This window comes from Centrocercus urophasianus, unplaced genomic scaffold (assembly GCF_019232065.1).
Source record: "Centrocercus urophasianus isolate 14NV4802_14NV808 unplaced genomic scaffold, USGS_Curo_1.0 seq_15, whole genome shotgun sequence".
Taxonomy (NCBI): Eukaryota; Metazoa; Chordata; class Aves; order Galliformes; family Phasianidae; genus Centrocercus; species Centrocercus urophasianus.
Genome location: NW_024884697.1, coordinates 39,073,365 through 39,092,129, shown reverse-complemented (window position 1 = coordinate 39,092,129; position 18,765 = coordinate 39,073,365). Strand labels below are relative to the sequence as shown.

At 34.8% G+C, this 18,765-nt stretch overlaps 1 protein-coding gene across 1 annotated transcript in view; it reads right to left on the bottom strand.

Moving 5' to 3' along the window:
• Positions 1-18,765, bottom strand: part of TMTC2 (transmembrane O-mannosyltransferase targeting cadherins 2) — a 234,499-nt gene that overhangs the window by 19,265 nt on the left and 196,469 nt on the right. The window contains exons 9-11 of the mRNA XM_042815952.1: positions 18,467-18,548; positions 7,001-7,115; positions 2,496-2,559 (exon numbers count right to left, since the gene is read on the bottom strand). Of these exons, the coding sequence (XP_042671886.1) occupies positions 2,496-2,559; positions 7,001-7,115; positions 18,467-18,548 (261 nt within the window). The remainder of the gene's footprint in view (positions 1-2,495; positions 2,560-7,000; positions 7,116-18,466; positions 18,549-18,765) is intronic.

Sequence of the window (18,765 nt, the reverse complement as noted above, 5' to 3'; positions counted from 1 at the left end):
CTAAAATGATTTTGTTTTGACAGCACTGTGGGTATACATTTTTCAGAAAATATTTTAAAAGGTCCAGGGACTAGGGAAAATAATCTCTGTAGTTACCTATAGAGTTGAGGGAAGAAAAATGAGTCCTGTAAGAAATTATTCATAGCAAATAAGAGCAGACTTCTCTGAACTGCTTCCTAGATACCTCTCCTCTTTGGCTCTCCAGGGGAAAGTCAGCTCTGTAAAGTCTGCTTGGAAATAAATAAACAATCTTGAAAATGCTTGCCTTTTCACTGAAGTTAAAAATAAAAAATAAAAAAAATTCCCATCTCCACAGAAGTATTGTATTCCATGGAAAGTATTGCTCTTCTAAAATTTGACTGGATGCTTTCAAAGAAGATAAATACTTATCTAATGTAAATACAGCCAATCATGAACATTTTTGAGAACAGTTGGATCTAAATCCAGAATAACTACAGTCAGATTTCTTTTTTTTCTTTTTTAGCCAAGCTTAATCTCAGCTGCTGCTGCTATACTGAAGTGCTATAATTCTTTTACACTCTGCAGAATGGAGTAACCAAAAGCAAAGATGTTCAAATGAATATATATATAGTAATAACTCATCTGCGCTGTTTTCAGTAGCTCCTTTACTATGCATAACCTTTTTTCAAATACATAACTCATTGTAATACAGCTTTTCAGTATCTTTAAATCAGAATTAATTCAACGGTGAGTGAATCACCGCCAACACAACAAAAATATAATCCATATTTTCTTTCTTAAAAACAATGGTTTGCAAGTTCCAGAGAATTTTAATTTCTCCTGTAACTACAGACTGCTGTGTGGTTTTTTATTTAGGTTGTTTTTAGCCTCCTTAGTCACAATTTCTACAAAAATGGATTGACTGAATGAGAAAACGATCCAGACACAGGCATATTAGTTGCCACTGTACCCCAGTCTTGAGACACTGAAATAGTGGAAAGCTTGCTCAGGAGACAAATGCAACAATGGAGATTCTGATGTCTGGGAAAAAATTAAAAAACGAAACAAAAAACAAAACAAAAAGCCAACAATGTAATGGCCAACTCATTAGTTCTGAAAGTCATAACTTAGGAAATTATTTACAATAAAACATGTACCAGAATGAGGTCAGTATCACATGGTCTGTACTTCGCCATACCACAGCTTCATTTCCTGTATGTGTGCAGTTTAGTCCCCAGAGCTACTGTGGGTGTTTTGAAGTTGAAGCATCTGGGATGTGCTAGGACCTCACTGTGACAACTAACAGGACACAGCCCCAGAGTTAGAATGGTGACACTAAATTTGTTTCATGAAGGTTCAGATGAGAATCTGAATTCCCTTACTAGCAGTAAAACACTGAAGAGTTTGTAGCTACTCTCACTGCTACTAAGGCTAATATTTAATAGTAGAGATATGAGTGATATTAGATATTAAAGAATATGCAATATTTGCAAAGAAATAGATACTCAGATACAAGAAATTGTAAATCTGAGTATTGTTTCAGGCTGCACTAGTTATCTCTCAGTACCTAGGTGCTGATCTAATTCTAAATAACTGATAATTTAGGTGTCTTGGTACAGTGAATAACAAGGAAGTTGTAACAGAGAAATGGATCACCAACTTAGGGTTCAACTTAGGACTTGGTGGAAGGTTATCTTTAGACATGAAAATTCTATAGTTTTAAGACTTTTTTTTTTTTTTTTTTAACTGAAATTGCTAACATATTTTCAAATTAAGTACTATAGACTTCTATGACAAGAATGTGTTCTATATTTCATTTATTACATATGCAAGGCATGAGGTTTTAAAAATAAATTCTGTCCCTTATATCCACGATTGGTGCTTTTTTTTCCAAAGCATGAAGGTAATTGAAAAGGAATATAACAATGAAGTGTTAAAATGAAAATATTTTATTCCCTTAGTTCCTAATACAGTAAAAAAGGTAATGAGCTTTTATTTTTGTTTTCTAAAAAAGAGCATTTACACATTCTTACACATTTCCACTTCAATGAATAAACATTTATTTGCTGTTGTACTTCAATCTTAGAGGAACTATCTCTAAAATAAAAAAATTGTTTGTTGAACAACAATGTTTTGCCAGAAGTTCAGAAAGAGGAAAAGTCTTAAATTATTATTTAAAATGCCTTAAATAATCACAAAATAGCCTTTCATTGTCCTTTTATTAGAGAAAACAGATGAAATTAGGAGAGCTTTCCAAACTTAACACATTTAAAAATAGACAAAGAAATCTAAATCTATATTTTAAAATATGTTGGCCAAGTATGACCTGGTGTTAGAATAAAATGGAAGTATGGTGATTGTTCTAACAAATGAATGGCTTTATCTGACTACCCTATAATTAACCACTAAAAAAGTATGTATGATACAGGCCAAGAGATCAAACACCAGCAAGAAGTCTCTCCTCAGCACAAACAGTTTTGCACTACAGAATATTCATCAGTTTAACTAATGGATATCATTAAGAAGGTACTTACATTAGGTCTTAATCCTGCTGCCAGTTCATAATACTTCTCAGCTTCTTCATTAAGACTGGCTTGTCTATCAAGACAGAAAAAAACAACATAATTACACCTTTTTTTCCATATACAAAAGCACACTTAAAAAAATTACTGCAACCATTTCCCACTACTTAAGCATATTACCATAACAAATGCATGAAATATGGAAATCTTTTAGATTGCATTTCAGAATATCCATTACAAACATTTTTGTGCCTTATTTTCTTCTTCGCTCTGAAAAGGTATTAGTGCACACTGAAGAGTACTGCAGAAAGCCTAATACTCATCTAAGGCAGAAACACACGTGTACCAGTCTTCATCAGATGAATATTTATCACACTTTTGTAATTAGCCATACTTTAACAGCAAATTATTAAGCAATATGTTATACAATAGTGCAGTTTATTTCTGTGTGCACTGTTATCCAATTATAAGAAAGAAAACAGAGAATACAATGATTTCTTAAAAATCAGTTTCCTTGATTCAGGGAAATAATTTACATAAGAGTTCTCATTTTGGCAACTACTCACACCAAGAGGGGTTTTTTAACTTAGAACACATAAGCCATGGGACTGAGCTTCATGGTTCCTGAAGCACTATTAGCCCACCTTTGCTCTTCTTCCTTTCACACAGACAACAACTACATTCTCCTATAACTTAAATTATTACATCTTCATTCCCTCTTTTTTTTTTTTTTTTTTTTTTTTTTTGTCACAGTGGGCCCTTTTATCTTTTCCTTCAAACTCATTTCTTCTTCTTTTGTCTCCAGCTTCTTAATTTCCCTTCAAATAATCATTGTGGCCACTGGCCCAATGTCTCCCACATCTTAAGAAAGATGACAAATATTTAGAAATGACCAGTCAGGCAAGATAGGTATCTTCTGCTATTGTTCTATCACAATAATGAAGCCATCATGGTATCGTGGGTGGGAAAAACATACACACACACACACTCACATACATATACGTAATTGTTGCATGACAAGCTACCTGTCCTAGGACAGGAGTTCTTCAGGGTATTTGTGGGTGTTACATGATTATAGATGCATTTCTATGATACAAGTGAAAAACCAGAAAACGAATACAACACAGACTGGGGTAGGTTTTTCTTCTTTTTTTCCCCCTTTTTCTTCACCTTCCAAGAACACTTCAAAGAGTATCAGTCGTAGAGCACTCATACCTGGAGATTTTACCATGTTTGTTACATATGAGGTTTTACATGTTTCAGTGATTACATTGCGTTTTGATTTTACATTCCCATCCACCCAAATTTTAAACATAGTCACACAACACATAACAGGCAATTTCAATCAACACATCTTGACAGACAGCGATTGGTCCTGGGAGGAAAAAGGGAGGATGGATAAACTCTTTGAAGTTTCTTAATAATTCACATGCAGGCTGAAACCGCTTTCTGACTTTGCGCTGAGTAGAACCCAGTTGATACCTGTGAACTGTTTTAAATTACTTTACACATGCATCAACATAGTGGTTGTCACGGTTAGAAACAGTTGAACATCTGAAAATATTCATTCAACATGCTTCTGAATCACTCCTGCTAGGCACAGGAAGCTCTTGAAACTACTGGGAAAAAAATTCTCATATTTGCAAATTTCAGTACTTGCTACAAGGCACGTAAATTGAAATTTATGACACAGCACTTTCTCCTGTTTCTACTTAGTATGGTGCTTTCACTACAGTCCCGTTCCTCATTCTAAAGGCAATCATCCTTAGTTCATGGAAAAGGATCTTACAGAAGCTGACCTTCAACTGAAACTTAGCACTGTCAATACACGATCACTGAAGCTCCAGCCAACATAAGACATTTCCAATACATGCTTCACTACATTCCATTACAATGTATCTAGTTTTGCTGAAAGGCTTCAAATAGAGGCTATAAGCATAACAAATACTTTGAAAGTAAAACATGTGACCAGTTACTATATTAAGGATCACCTCCACAACAGCTATATGGCCCTGGAATCAAGCTGTTTGAAGAACAAATTTGTCAAGAAAACAAATTTTACAGACAACTACTATGCAAATTTATGGGGAAAAAAAAAGAAAAAAGTAAAGATCAGTCTATCCCTTGTTCAGAATATTCAAAATTTGGTAATTAGTGGAGTACAAAATAAATTGAAATTTAAGGAATTCTGTTATCATCCTTCATCTAAAGTAGCTGTAACCCAAATTATAAAGAATTTATCTGCAATTCTAAATAAGCAACTACATGTTTTTGAATCTTGTGGTGCTAGTAATGATGGAAACAGGATTCTGACAGGAGGGAAAGATGATAAGCTTCCTAACTAAAAAATGTAGCATTGAGAATGATTACAATTAAAAAAGAACAGGATTTATTAAAAAAATTCTGAGTTGCTGTTATCTTCCCTGACATTCATGACACCTTGCATCACTCACACCAACATCAATTTCTGCTTCTTAATCCATAATACATTTCTAAAGCATATCACTTCTCTCTTAGGGCAGTTCACTTCCATGCCTTCTGAACTTCTATATTTTCTACCTCAAAGACATGCAGTCCACTAAGAATCTAACCAAACAGATTTTATAGCTGAGGTACCTCAATAGCAGTTGCTTGCCTACATGAAACTGTTATATTTACTAATTTCAGCTTTTCTTTTATGATTCTCCTTAGCATTCATCGGTACCATAGTTTCTAGCTTTCTCACTCCATGCCACTCTGAGTATTTGTTTCTCTTCTTACTAATTTGTATTTTGGTACTGCTTTCTACTTGGAATCACCTCAGCTCTCCTTCATTCAAAGTATTCTGAAAAGTATTTCCTCCAGACTCATAATGGAGTTGCAGTTGCTTTGTCCCAGAGTAGTTGCTTTGACCCAATGGACAATCTCTTTGCCTAATTTCTATTATGTAAGTAATATATTGAATAAATTGCTAAGCATAGCAATAAAACAAGATGAGCAGCAAAAATGAATCAAATCATAATGCCTGTGGTTTTAAGGAAATACTTGGCAGCATTCAATTTGACTTTGCCATGCTGAACCTTGCTATATCATCCACACCAGCTGAGACTCCAAGAGCATATTAAGAGGACATTACAGTCTTCCACAAAGAAAGCTGTACATTTAAATGAAAAATTAGACCAACTAGACATCCCAAGTGGGCACAAAAGGATTCTAGCTAAGCTAAACTATCAGGGCTTTTTTTTTTGGTGGTGGTGGGGTTTTTTTAGAGTTTTGGTTTAGAGACTGTTTTGTTGTTGCCATTTTCAGGTTTTTAATTCTGCTTAAATATTTTAAATAGAGAATGCTGTTCAGAACCCCTCAGCAAAATACTGGTTGAAATCTACAAGTATACAGACCTAACAAGATCAAATAGCCCTGATTTCAAAATCCTATAGAAATATTCAAGGTATAGAGGTAATAGAAGAGGTATAGAAATATAGAGGCATAGAAACCTCTCTTTGAAACACAGGCCACTCGGCTGAAGCTGATTCTACCTCTGTTTTAATATAATTTTCATTTTCTTTTGTTTACTGTCTTCAATAGTAAAATTACAGCCAAGCAACACATCTTCATTAGAGAAATAACCTAAATAACAGTTTTGTGCTGATTAAGTAAGTTTTTTATTTCCTTTCTCATATATTTTCTAAGCATAGATACAATCTAAATGAAATTAAGTATTCTCACACCTGTCAAGCACACAATAGATAATAGTTATCCTAAAAACAAGTATGGAGAATACCTATTACAGTAATATGAGATTAATGATAATGTGCAGGCAGAAGCTCAATGTTACTGAATCTGCCATCTTTAAAAGGAAAAAAAAATTCCTTTTAAAGGAAAGGAAAAGGTCTAACATTTTATTAATTTCAGAAAGAGAACATAATTAAATATAAGACTATATAATCATATAAATATGTAATATATATAATATATATAATTATATAAAATATATAATTAAATATAAGAATATGTATTGAATCACATATATTGATAATATTAATTCCTCTTGTGTAGCTTCAAGTATCCTCAAGCATTAGCTTGAGGATATTTAGATTTCAAACCATCATACTGTTCCCTGTTGACACTAGCAAAAAATGTGTCACTTCCAGTATTCTCTAGTTACATCCAGATCAGATTCAATCTATTTTTTGCAGTTGCTTTGTATTCTAAAAACTTTAAAGATCAGATGAAAGAAAAGTCTGCATAATGTTCTTCACAAAATAAACCAAGTGTTCTTCTGTGCAAGAAAAATAATGATCTGCTTGTGAATAACAGAAATTTTAAAAGTACTAAATTATAAACGCTCAGGAAACCAGAAAGAGATAGTACTAAATTCTGCAACAGTTTCATTCAAGTTCTTTTTATCAGCAATATTGAATTATTGACAACAGTTGCTGGGCTTTAAAAAAAGCAACAAACTCTATACAAGCAAAGACTGTAAAAAGTTTTTCCTCCAAAACAGAAGAGAAAATTGAATTAGATTTAAACACACTAACCTGAGCATATGGGCAGCGTTGAAAACAACATCAAATTCCGTATTATCAAGTTCAGCTGCCTTCTTTGCCATCTCAGCTGCTTCGATCAGACGGGATTCCTCTAGCAGGAACTGACCTGCAATGGAGAACATGAGGTTGATGTCATAAAAACCAACTGATATATGATGCTTCAGATAATACAGTGAAATGTGAAATACACATTTTTCAAAAATTGGATGTTCCACACTCAGTGTTTGGTCATTTGCTGATTTGCTCTGCGTTACAACATGCAAGATCTGTCTTGTTTCCTACATAATCCTTATCTGTTCTGTAAAAAAACTTAGAAAGTATCTAAAATCACATTAATGAATTTTATGATGGCACAATCTTATTCATTAGACCACGTAAAAACCGAAAAGAATGAATAATGTAATTTGAACCAAATTTTAACTGAAGTACAGTACTTTTGGAAGAAAACCACATATCATCTAATAGAACTCCATAAAAATGAATTTTCATTGAAGAAGGAGAAAATGCCTTGGAAGACACTCCAGCCACCTTAATTCTGTTCCATTTAATGATTTTTTCACATTTACTTTATAAAATGTGTTATTTTGGATCAAGGACATTTCACAGGGTTTCAGCTGTCTAGACTTTGTCTAAATAACGTATTTGGAAAACGTATCTTAAAGTATGGTGATGACACATTCCAGCATCCCATCCTTATTTTATCTTACTTTTACAAAGTAAGATCAGTCAACCAAAAGTCTACAAGGCCATCACTTGCCACAAGTCTCTTCAGGGACAGCAGCCCATGAACAAATAGTTTCTTCTCACAGTGAGGGATTTTGTTTCTTGCTTGTCTCCTTTCCTCACACATTCCCTGTTCTTTTGATACTCGTTTTAAGCATATGCAGAAAATCCACATAACTAGAGCTAGCAAGGTCTATAGAGGCCACAGTGAATCCAATGATGCTTGATACAATGAACACACATGCAGAAGGAATTACCACAACACCAAAAGTGATGAAAGACAGCTTTCATAGATTTTTGCTTTTTCTCTATGGATGCATTTCAACTTGGCAAGAGATTCTTTATTCAGGCAGCTACCTGTCTTAGTTATTCAGATGTATAAAAAGTCTTGGGAAAACAATAAAATAAATGCCTTACTGCATTTGTAGCATAAGCCTTGCTTGCTTTAGTTACATCCACACTCAAATAAGTGCCATCCTTTTACGCATAATGATGCTTTGTGTTGTTTCCAGAAACAAATAATTTCCAAAGAGGTTTTCTTACATGGATCAACAGCAGTGACAAAGATGAAGAGGAGGAAGGGGAGAAACACACACACACAAAACAACATACAAAAACAGTTTGAATCATAAAAAAGTAATTGAACTTCAGAATTAGAAACCATCACTTAAACCATTAATTAGAGCCTCTTAAAAAGGAGAAAATGTCAGTTTTCCTGCCTCGCAACAAGAAGACAAACAAATGCCAAAAGTTTTCTCCTATTTCCTCTTATTTTTTTCTGTACCATTTTAGGGTTTACTTTATGTGTAATTAGACAAACACCAATATGAATTCGAAAATTCCCACGCAAGTAAGTGTTCTAATTACAATAGGCAGTTCTTAATCTGGGTTGACTTTCTAAATTCCTTACAGAGAAATCTTTGAAATAAGCTTGAACAACTGACATTCCGATTCTTTCAACAAATGAATTGGATGAGTAATACTAATCTTGGGCCTATGCCAAAGCAAACTAGCCTTAAACTGTTAACATTAAGTTTGTTGTTGTTTTTTTTTTTTTTTTTAATGGAAAGCATGGAATTAGGAGAACAAGATTATAATAACTGGATGGGCTATTTATACATCCAGCAAGAAGGTGAGAAAAAGAATCTTTCAGACTTCAAGATATAGTCAGCCTTAGAAGATCATTCTGAAAAAAAATCTTCATACTTAGGAAAAATATTTTGCAGCTTAAAACCCACAAATAAACTCAAGTGATCATCAGGGCAATTAATTCCACATGGGTAGAAAAAAACTTCATTGTTCTCGACAAAAAATTACTCAAGTCCATCTTTAGAACCACGCTTCTCGTTGTCTGTATGAAACATTTCAACACTGGACCTCAACCAAGATGTTATCTCATATATATTTATAACTACCCTACACGTAGTAGAATGTAGATGATATGCTCAATTTAATGTGATCTAATCAATGATTTTCTTGAATCAAGATTTACTTTATTAAGACAGTAAAATTATTTCACTTCATCCATATAATTTCTAAATTACATTTTTTTAAACCATTTCAAACTAATACTAATGGTTTGTTGGCAGTCCTAAGCGAAACACACTTGGTTAATTTTTAGCTCTTTAAGAGGTCTATAAGATCAACATATCACTGAAAATATTATGAAATTCCTACATACTTTGGGATTTCTACAAGAAGGCTGATTTAGAGAAGGTCATTATTTACATTTAGCAAGTGCATTGCTAGTTAAAACCTTATTTATCTTAATAGCCTTTTCTAGGACTTTGGATGCATACATTCCGTTAATCTACATGGACATACGAGAAATGTCAGCAACAGCTATAAATGAATGTTTTCAATTGTTAAAAGTAAAATTTGCCCTGTTTGCTATTAGACCTCTTAAGCATGCCTCTATAATAGGATTACATTACACAGCACATTAAAAGATTACCTTTACTACAGGTTTACCAAAGCGAACTAGAACAAATTGCAATTTATCCATGACCCCAGCTAAGTACAAGCGAAACGCTCTGGGACCACACATTCCCATAAACAAGTCTCTTTCCATATCGCAGGATTAATAACATTGCCAATAACTCATGTTAAGTGGTAAAGAGCAGATGACACATGGCACCCAGTAGAACCAACTATAGCACCTCTTACATCTGAACTCTTACAGAATCCTGACAGTGAAGAAAAGGAGAAGACCCCCTGAAAGGACCCATCCCTATCATTTCCTGAGTAGAGGTGACTTAATCAGAGGTTGCTGATTAAACAATTTCTTCTGTCACCTTTTCAATCTAATGAAAAATCAATACCTGAGTGCATAACAGATGTGTGGTGGGCTGCTACCCCTTACTGCCAAGCACTCCCCCACTCAATCCCACCTCTCAGCAGTATGAGGTGAAAAAAATATAGGAAGAAAAAAGGAAGAAAGCTTAGGGTTCAACACAGACAGTTTAATATGTGAAAAAAGAGGGGAGGGAGGGAATTGCAAAGTAAAGGAAACTGCTCACCACTTCTCACTTGCAGACTAATGTCCAGCCACTCATTGAACAAAGGATACCTTAGAAGCCAAAAAATCTTTTTCTGCAACTATCCCAGTTCTTATCACAGAGCATCATACTGTATGTCACAGAATATCCCTTTGGCCAGTTTGGTCATTCATCCGAGCTGGTCCTTACTTCTCCCAGTCAGAGTAGGAGGAGCCAAAACACCAGTGTGTTTATCAATGCTGCTTTAGTCACAGATTCAAAACCCAGCATCATCCAGTTATAACTTAGGAAAAAAGGTTAACTTCATCCCAGCCAGACATGGTATCAGGTGGAAACTTACAGCTGACAATTGAAATTTGACAGGTTCTCCTGAAATGCAAACCAAATTCATTCACACATTTAAATTTGATTTACAGCATATAAGTAGTGGTAACCCATTTTGAAAACATTAGTTTCTTATAAAATGATATACAAAGATCATTCAAGAATAAACTAGATTGGCAGGTTAGTGTTGTGCTTTCCTCATTAAAAAAAAAAAACAGACCTCTGAACTTTTCCTGTCAAAGCTATAAAGATGTGTTTTCTTAAGAGAAGAGCACTACCAGGGCAAAGTGTTGGCTAGATCCTGAAAGTGAATCAGTAAGTCTCATCCACAAGCCTCTAGATTGAGGAACAACTTGTGTGGGTCTAAATTTATGTGTAGGATTTTATCCTTTGAGAGGTTGCTGGCAAACTGCATGATTTGTGAGATACTGCCCAGTATCACGTACAGAGCGTTCTTACTGCAGGTGTCATGAATCTGACTCTTGCCAACAACATAAATTATGGCAGCCTGTTTTTTGGAATTAGAACCAGGTTTTTTTAGAAAACAGTTTTCTAGAAGCTCTTGTTCCAAGATTTTCTTCCTTCAAGAAATTAATAGTTCTCATTAACTAGAATAAGTGAAATCCATAGTCCAGGTGTGATCTTCAACAATACTGTTCTCTGTCTGGAGCAACATTACTATTTTAAATATAATTTTTCATCTTTCTTACTAGATAGCACAGAGATGAGTGTAAATGCATAGCCAAGATTTCTCAAAGACCTCTGGGAGAAGATGATTCAATGCTTTGTTATCTTCTCAGACGTTATTTTTTTCTAAGCCCTAAAATATTCAAGCCTCAGAAACAGCATAAATACTGAAGGATCCTACACCTTCAGCACTGTTCAAACTTTTTCTTTCAAATGATCAACAGCGGTTTTGAGTCCACATTTGACTGGGAAAAAAAATGAGGCAATATACATGTATCTGAAAAATAACATAAAAAGGTTTTCAATTCAATTTCAGTTTTCTTTTTACGAATTGTTTCCACTTCCTAGTAGTTGGAAAACAACAACAACCACCACCACCCTAACTTTCACCTTCTGCCAGAATTTTTAACAAATATTCATCCAAAGAGATGAAAGCGGACAGCTCTACTCTGTGTAACAACCTCTCTAAAATGATCATGAACATTTGTAAAGCATTTTGTTAAGACATGTGCCATTTAGAAGCCATACATCTAAATGACTAGCTCTGTTACTTTGTTGTAATATAGAAGATATTAATTGGTTGGGATATGCTTATGCATAAATATCTTTCATGTTAAGAGCACAAGGACATTAGTGCCTTTCTCTAGAATCTCTCTCCTATCAACTTCTGCCCTACAGGCATTACGAGCTTTTATTTCACTAGATAAAACTGAATGTTGCATCGATCTTTCTTTGGTTCAAATTTTCTATTTTTTTATTCATTGGCAAGCAGTCAAAGGTACTTTGTACCAAAACAAGGAGAATTTCTAAAAGAGTGCATCTTGCTAACACTGCTTTTAAAACAACTCACTCTGAATAATCTCTGAATTCTATTGGTTCTGTTCTTATTCAAACTTCAATAATTTATATTCTTGTCCCGATATCTTTACTAATGCAAGAAAAACTAAGTAAACTGTTTTCCAAATAAGAAGGAAAAGATCTTCCAAGTCCCACCATAATAGGGAATTGTTAACATTTGCTTTTTTAAAAAATAGATATACCTTTGTCATCAAGTCTTTTGTATATTATCCTATGCAAAAGATTTTTCTCCATGGTAGTGACTTAGCTATTTTAACCTGAGAGATAGATACATCAACACCACAAACTCACGTATCGAATCTATTTATAATGAATGTCACTAGCAATACCTTCAGCACATTCAATGCTGAGGATATGAAGCCAAATATTTGTTGGTGTTTTCACAGCACTTTGAGTTCCAACATAAACTAAAATAGGTATCATGTTCTGGGTGAGCTAATGCATTTTGTCATCTGAAGCATACATAAAGGCTACAAGATCATGTCTTGAGAACTGAACTACATTCTCACTGGCACAGTGGCAGGACCATGTCTGAAGTTGTCATTAACTCTGTGGCAATCAGAAGCAAAGGAGCAGATGCAGGTATTTCTCTAAATTGAAAAGTTTCAATAGCTGTGGATGGAATAAGAGAAAAGATCTCCTTTCTGAGTTGATATCCAAAACTTTGCAGCTGATGAATCAACGTCGCAAGATGCCAGGTCAACAGACATGACCTAATGTAAGTGTTTCCTTCAAGAGTTTCAGAACAGATTCATTGGCTGTGAATGAGCAGTTTCCAGCGCAAGGAAATGTTCGCTAAAGATCCTGCTTTCCTGTTAAGACAATTTCTCACTGAATTTGTAGGATGTGACAGAATAAACAAAGGGAACTTACATCAGAGTCACAAAAATGAAGGCAGTTTTCCAGTTTGTTTTATTGCTTCTTATATCCTATTCCACCCTTATATAAAGCTGCTCTCTGCCTTTCTTGCTGAAAGGGGTGTTGGGGAGCCTATCCTCTCAATTGTTTCCTTCTGAGAAAACTATTACATGCAAATAAGATGTATAAAAGACTGTCTAAGCCAGTGCAACATCGGTATCTGCACTGTCTTGAAACAGTCCTTTTTCTATGTCTTTTCCTTTGTCTGAAAAACTTATCTGTTGCAGTTGTGCTAAATATACCATTGGATGTCATCCAGAGCACAACCAGAGGTAACAGAGAAAAAAATAAATCGTGAGCTTTTGAGACTTGGTGTTTGAGCTTGTAGCCATATCTGGATCACTAGAAGCTCTCAACGAAACATAAAATTGATTACACTACAGAGGATCTGATGTTTTTTCACATTCTAATCTAGATTCTAGACACTATATCATTCCCCAGACACCTGATGATATTTGGAAAAGAGATATTTGGAGGGGAAAGATTTATCCAGTTACACTTCTGTAGCAGCTCCACGTTCTCTCTTCAAAAATCTTCATAATGAGATTGCAATCATAGGTCAAAACATATAATCATTAATAAAAATGCTTCTGAGGATGTTTGCACCACAAGCTTTTCAGTTTCTGCAGAAACTCCAAATTTTGGCAGCATGAAAGAAGCATAAAGCCATATTTCTAGCAATGCTTCTGATCTAAAATTTCTATTCAATATCTCTTGAGCAGCCTAGTGTATTGTGCTGAGGAAGCAGAGTCTACCATGTATTCAGGATGTCAAAATGATTACATTTAAGGATACCTCAAGGGAAGAGCCAGAAACATGTAAATTCCACAGCATTTAGGGTCAGTGACCTAACCTGCTTGGAAATATGCCACTACATTCCACTTCAGTGATGGGTTCTAAAGGGAGTTTGTAATAAATAGTGATTAGAATGGTTGTAATAATCTTCTTTGAATGCTGTATGATAGCAACAGCCTAAGAGCAGCAAGAAGAACTTGAAAGTTTATACACATGCTCATTAAAGTTATTCACAGCTGCCAAGAAAAATGCAAGCAAGACTTCAAATTCTTCCAGATAGTTCAATTTCTACTACATCCCTCTTGTTTGGTTTCCTTTGGAAGAAATACTGTCTATGCTAATAGCAGCTGAACATTTTCTTGAAGTTATTGGAGAGAGTTCTGGGAGCAGAAAGGTTGGAAGATTTGAGTAAGTTACAGCTCTCTGCCTGTTTTAGACCTGCAAATCCTGTCTTCTTTGAATAACATTCACTGATATTGTAGGAGCAGGTACAAGACATAATTCAAGCATCTTAGTTTGATGGCCCTGTATGCTCAATATGGAGAGATTTTTTTCTTTAGAAAGTACACGGTCCACAAAAATACATTGTTTGAGTATCATAAACTTGTTTTTATAGCTTCCCAGCAAAATTATGATATATTTAATATTCCCACATAGTTTAAAAAAGCAAAAAAAAAACAAAAAAAAACCCAAAAAAAACCCACCCTCCACATTTTGTTTACAGAAAGTTTCATTGCATGCATACTAGGAAGGCTGGCAAAGAAACTTAGTGATGGGCATACTGCATCTGGTTGGCCCTGACCCCATCACTGAATTTAATTTTTCAACACACAATCTTTATGTAGCATCTGGTGTTCCCAAAAGAGCAGACCCAGGAACTCAGTTTCATTTATTAGTCAGCATATACTGAACTTCATCAATCTGCCAGTCTGAAATGGATAGTTCATTCACTGGAATTACAAATTGCAAAGTCATTTTTTTCATTTCATTGATGAAGAACTGAACTTCCTATGATCTTAGGTGACATTTCTTCCACTGGCACAAAGCTCTTAAAGAAATCATTAAAATTTCATTGCTAGGTCATAGCTGACATTTCCCTTTTGTATCAATATAACTTACACATTTCATTTTTCATTATTACACTTTTCAGAAGATATTTTCCTTACATATTTGGGAGATAAATAAAGTTTTCCTAGGCTGTTCTTCAGGCAATGAAGACCAAAGGCACAAAGCTTCAGCACTGTGAACAGTGTACACATTATATACATCACAGCTAAGAAGAAAACTGATGTTCAAAAACAAATAAGCATTTATTAAATTCAACTTGGTCTAATCAAAACTGATGACTTTAAAGCTTTTTTAAACAGAAAATGTGTATTAAAAATATCCAATTAAAAATCTTAAGTTTTAAAAAAAAAATCAAATCTTATACCTGAAATAATTTCATACAGTGTTTTGTTTAAAAGCATGTAGGTTGTGCAAAATAAAAAACAAACAAACAAACAAATCCAACCCAAAGGTTTTTCATTGCCAGATAATTAAAAATAAACAAATAAAATTTTACTGATGCTTCTCCACTCTACCCCACTGCATTTCTTCCTCCCAGTTGATATGCATTTTATCTCTTCCATCTGCTAGATGTTTCTGGCAGTGTACTATGCCAGAGTAGCTTATATCATATCAGCCATCAAGACTCACACTTTGTAAGACAGTGGTTGTGGACAACGTTCAGATGTTCAGATAAATTACATGTGAGAAGAACAGAGGAGAAAAAAAGAGTGCACAGAAGAGTGCTACCTGCATTTCAGTCTCAGAGGGGGCTGCCTTGCTCTCTGGTCACTGCAGCAAGAGACATTTCCTCATATGATTTGAAGCAGCAAAACGTCTGCAGTGCAGAGGGATTTGGAGCTCTTCAGACTCTTCACTAGATTTCCTTTCAGACTTCTCCAACTATACTGAGTTTGGGACACACTGCTTTAAATGCACTGAAATCCAAAGTGAGCAAGTTACCTACACGAAACTGTTTGTAACTCGAGCACAGAAATACGGGTGGTGGTATTATCCCAAGGAGATCCAGGAAGCTGTTCACCTCAATTTTCATGGGAACAAATAAGCTGACTCCTGCACAAAATCATATCTTCTAAGAATAGCTTTGGCTTATGGCCTGAATTAAAGAACTTTATAATAGAAGTGTAAGCCTCTTAAAAGATACAGTGTATCAACAGTCATTTCAGATAGCTCCAATAAAGTCCAAAAACTTAGAAGTCAAAAAGAACATACACACACCCGTGGAGCAGACACTATAATTGTGTGCATACATGTGCATTTGGAGGATAATCTTCATATAATAAAATATTCATGCTACCCCACCAACATGCTGTTGTGTCCCAATAGACTGCTCTTTCCATTTGGCTGTTCAGTGAGGTATGTGTTTTATTAGGGATCAATGCCAACTATTTTACTTGCTATTCCAATACATTCATGCTGAGAAAAAAAAAAAATATATATATATATATGTATGAACAATATGGCACATAGAGTATGGACCATACCTGTGACCAAGTGCTAAAACGAATACATAGGATGTAGAGATGCGCCTACAGTTCCCCAGGGATTCCTGTTTAATATTAGGAATGTCCCTGGTAATATACACTAAAGATTCTTGATCAATACAAGAAGTGAAAGGGAAAGAAGAAAAGGAAAGAAGAAAAAGAAAAGCAATGACAATCTATTTTGAAATTTATAATGTTTCGTGCCTGAAATGACAAGATTTTGAGATCAGCTGTACTACATGGACATGTAAGCCCATCCTCCTCATAGTTACTTTGATACAAACATGGAGTAACATTGCTGAATTCCTTGAATTGATCAGAAGCTTAAAAAGTTAAAACTTCTCTTGTGATCCTGTAATCACAAGAAAAGTTTTAACTAGCATTCAACAGACATATAAAATACTCCACAATAGAGACCCAGTAGCTTGTACAGTGAGACTTCTTGTTTCCACTGCCCTTACGTATCACATTTTACTACTGTATATTCCAAACACTCACCAAGTTTTGACTTTCACTGCAAATTTGCAGAACAGAATCTCATTTATTTTGCCATAATGACCACTGCAGAAGTACGTGGAAACCATTTACTCTACTTGCAGCACAATAAAGTAAAACTTTGCTAAAGCTTTTGGGAATAGTCTTAATTAGGAAACAATACACTATTTTAATGTTGTAGTCTGGTAATGAAGAATAAAATACAGCAGACATGAATGATGATTTGAATAACCTTGCTTTTAGTGTATTGGTAAACTGGAAATGACACATAAGGAATACTTCAGGAAAAGACAGGCAAGTTAATAGGTAATGAAAGAGAAGAGACTAAAATCTAGATCTGTAATAAATTATTCGCATTTCTAACTTCAATTGTTCTGATGGATAGTTGAGTCATACCTTTGAATTTGTATGCAAATAGAATTTCTGATCACAGAAGATAATTTCTTAATTAGTAAGGCTGGAAGGGGGCTTGAGAAGGATTTCAAGAAACAATGTACTGCAGCTTTTCCTCATTACTTTGAGATACCATCAGCTATACTAATATCCAAGCAAAATAATGGAACTTATGTGCTTATCAAATTTACCTGCACTGGCATGAATAGAACATAACATCACTAACTGAAACAACCAATAATGCAAAATTATGAAACACTGACCAAACAGAAAGAAAATGTGTGAGCAATTCAGAGACGGAAATCACACAAAATAAAAATACGATTATTATGTGAGATTAAATTTCTGTTTTGGCCATTCATTTTCATCTATATTACATTCACTAGTTAGAAATTGAAGAGGAAATTAAAACAGAATACAAAGATATATGCAGAGTTCCTGTGGTTCCCTACCTTTTTCCTTAACTATATTGGAATTTATTACTTCTTTCCATATTTTCCAATTGGGACTATGTAACTTGCATTTTTTATAGATTCATGTATTATCAGTTTTAAAATACAGTGAAAATTAGTCCATAAAGTTAAACATTTTTGGTTCCTTGGGAGTAATCACATCTGGAAATATTTTTTTCACTTCTAGCAAAAACAATCCAAACTTACAAGGATAACGTCAAATTAACTGAGTGCTTTAAACAGATTCATGCCTTAGTATGACATAACATAGTCAACTTGTCAAAACCTTTTGTAACACTTACCCATTTCAAGACAAGAAGATGCTGGGAAGAATGTAGATTTAGGACCCATAAGTCTTCAACAAAATGCAGACACACTGACTAGTAAAACTCTTATGCACAAAAGTAAAACCTTTAGTTGCCCAACCATGGCCAGCAGCAAAGTTAGGCCAAAACTGTTAATAATGGTATTCCAGACCATGAAGCTTAGACATATGGCAGCAGTTGCCTTTCTCCTTTCCCAGCAATTTCAGCAACACTGAAATTCTCTCACAGGGGGAAAGCTATGCAAGATATGAAAATCTTCACCTCTCCCTCTGCGGTTATTAACAAATTGAAACGGAGATGAAGTTATACATGGTAGATTAGTTTTTTGCCCTTTAAAGAAAGTATTATGCCAGTAGCGCTTTTCAAATCCTTAATCACTCAGAGATTAACAGCAAGTCTGGTATATGTGTGGAAACCCTATCTGTCTAAAACATACCATAATGCATATAGCAGTTTCCTTTGGTAGGATCCAGCTGAATTGCCTTCACGAAGTACTTCTCTGCCTCACTCTTGCGTCCCTTGGGGAAAAAAAAAAAAAAAAGAAAAGAGGGAGGGGGAAAGATTATTTGAACAGTGTGTCAACATGGAGCCCTCATATACAGTTACAATTTCAAAATTCCAGGCTCGGGAGGGGAGGGGAGGCAAGGGAAGGCAAGGGAAGGCAAGGGAAGGCAAGGGAAGTCAAGGGAAGGCAAGGCAAGGCAAGGCAAGGCAAGGCAAGGCAAGGCAAGGCAA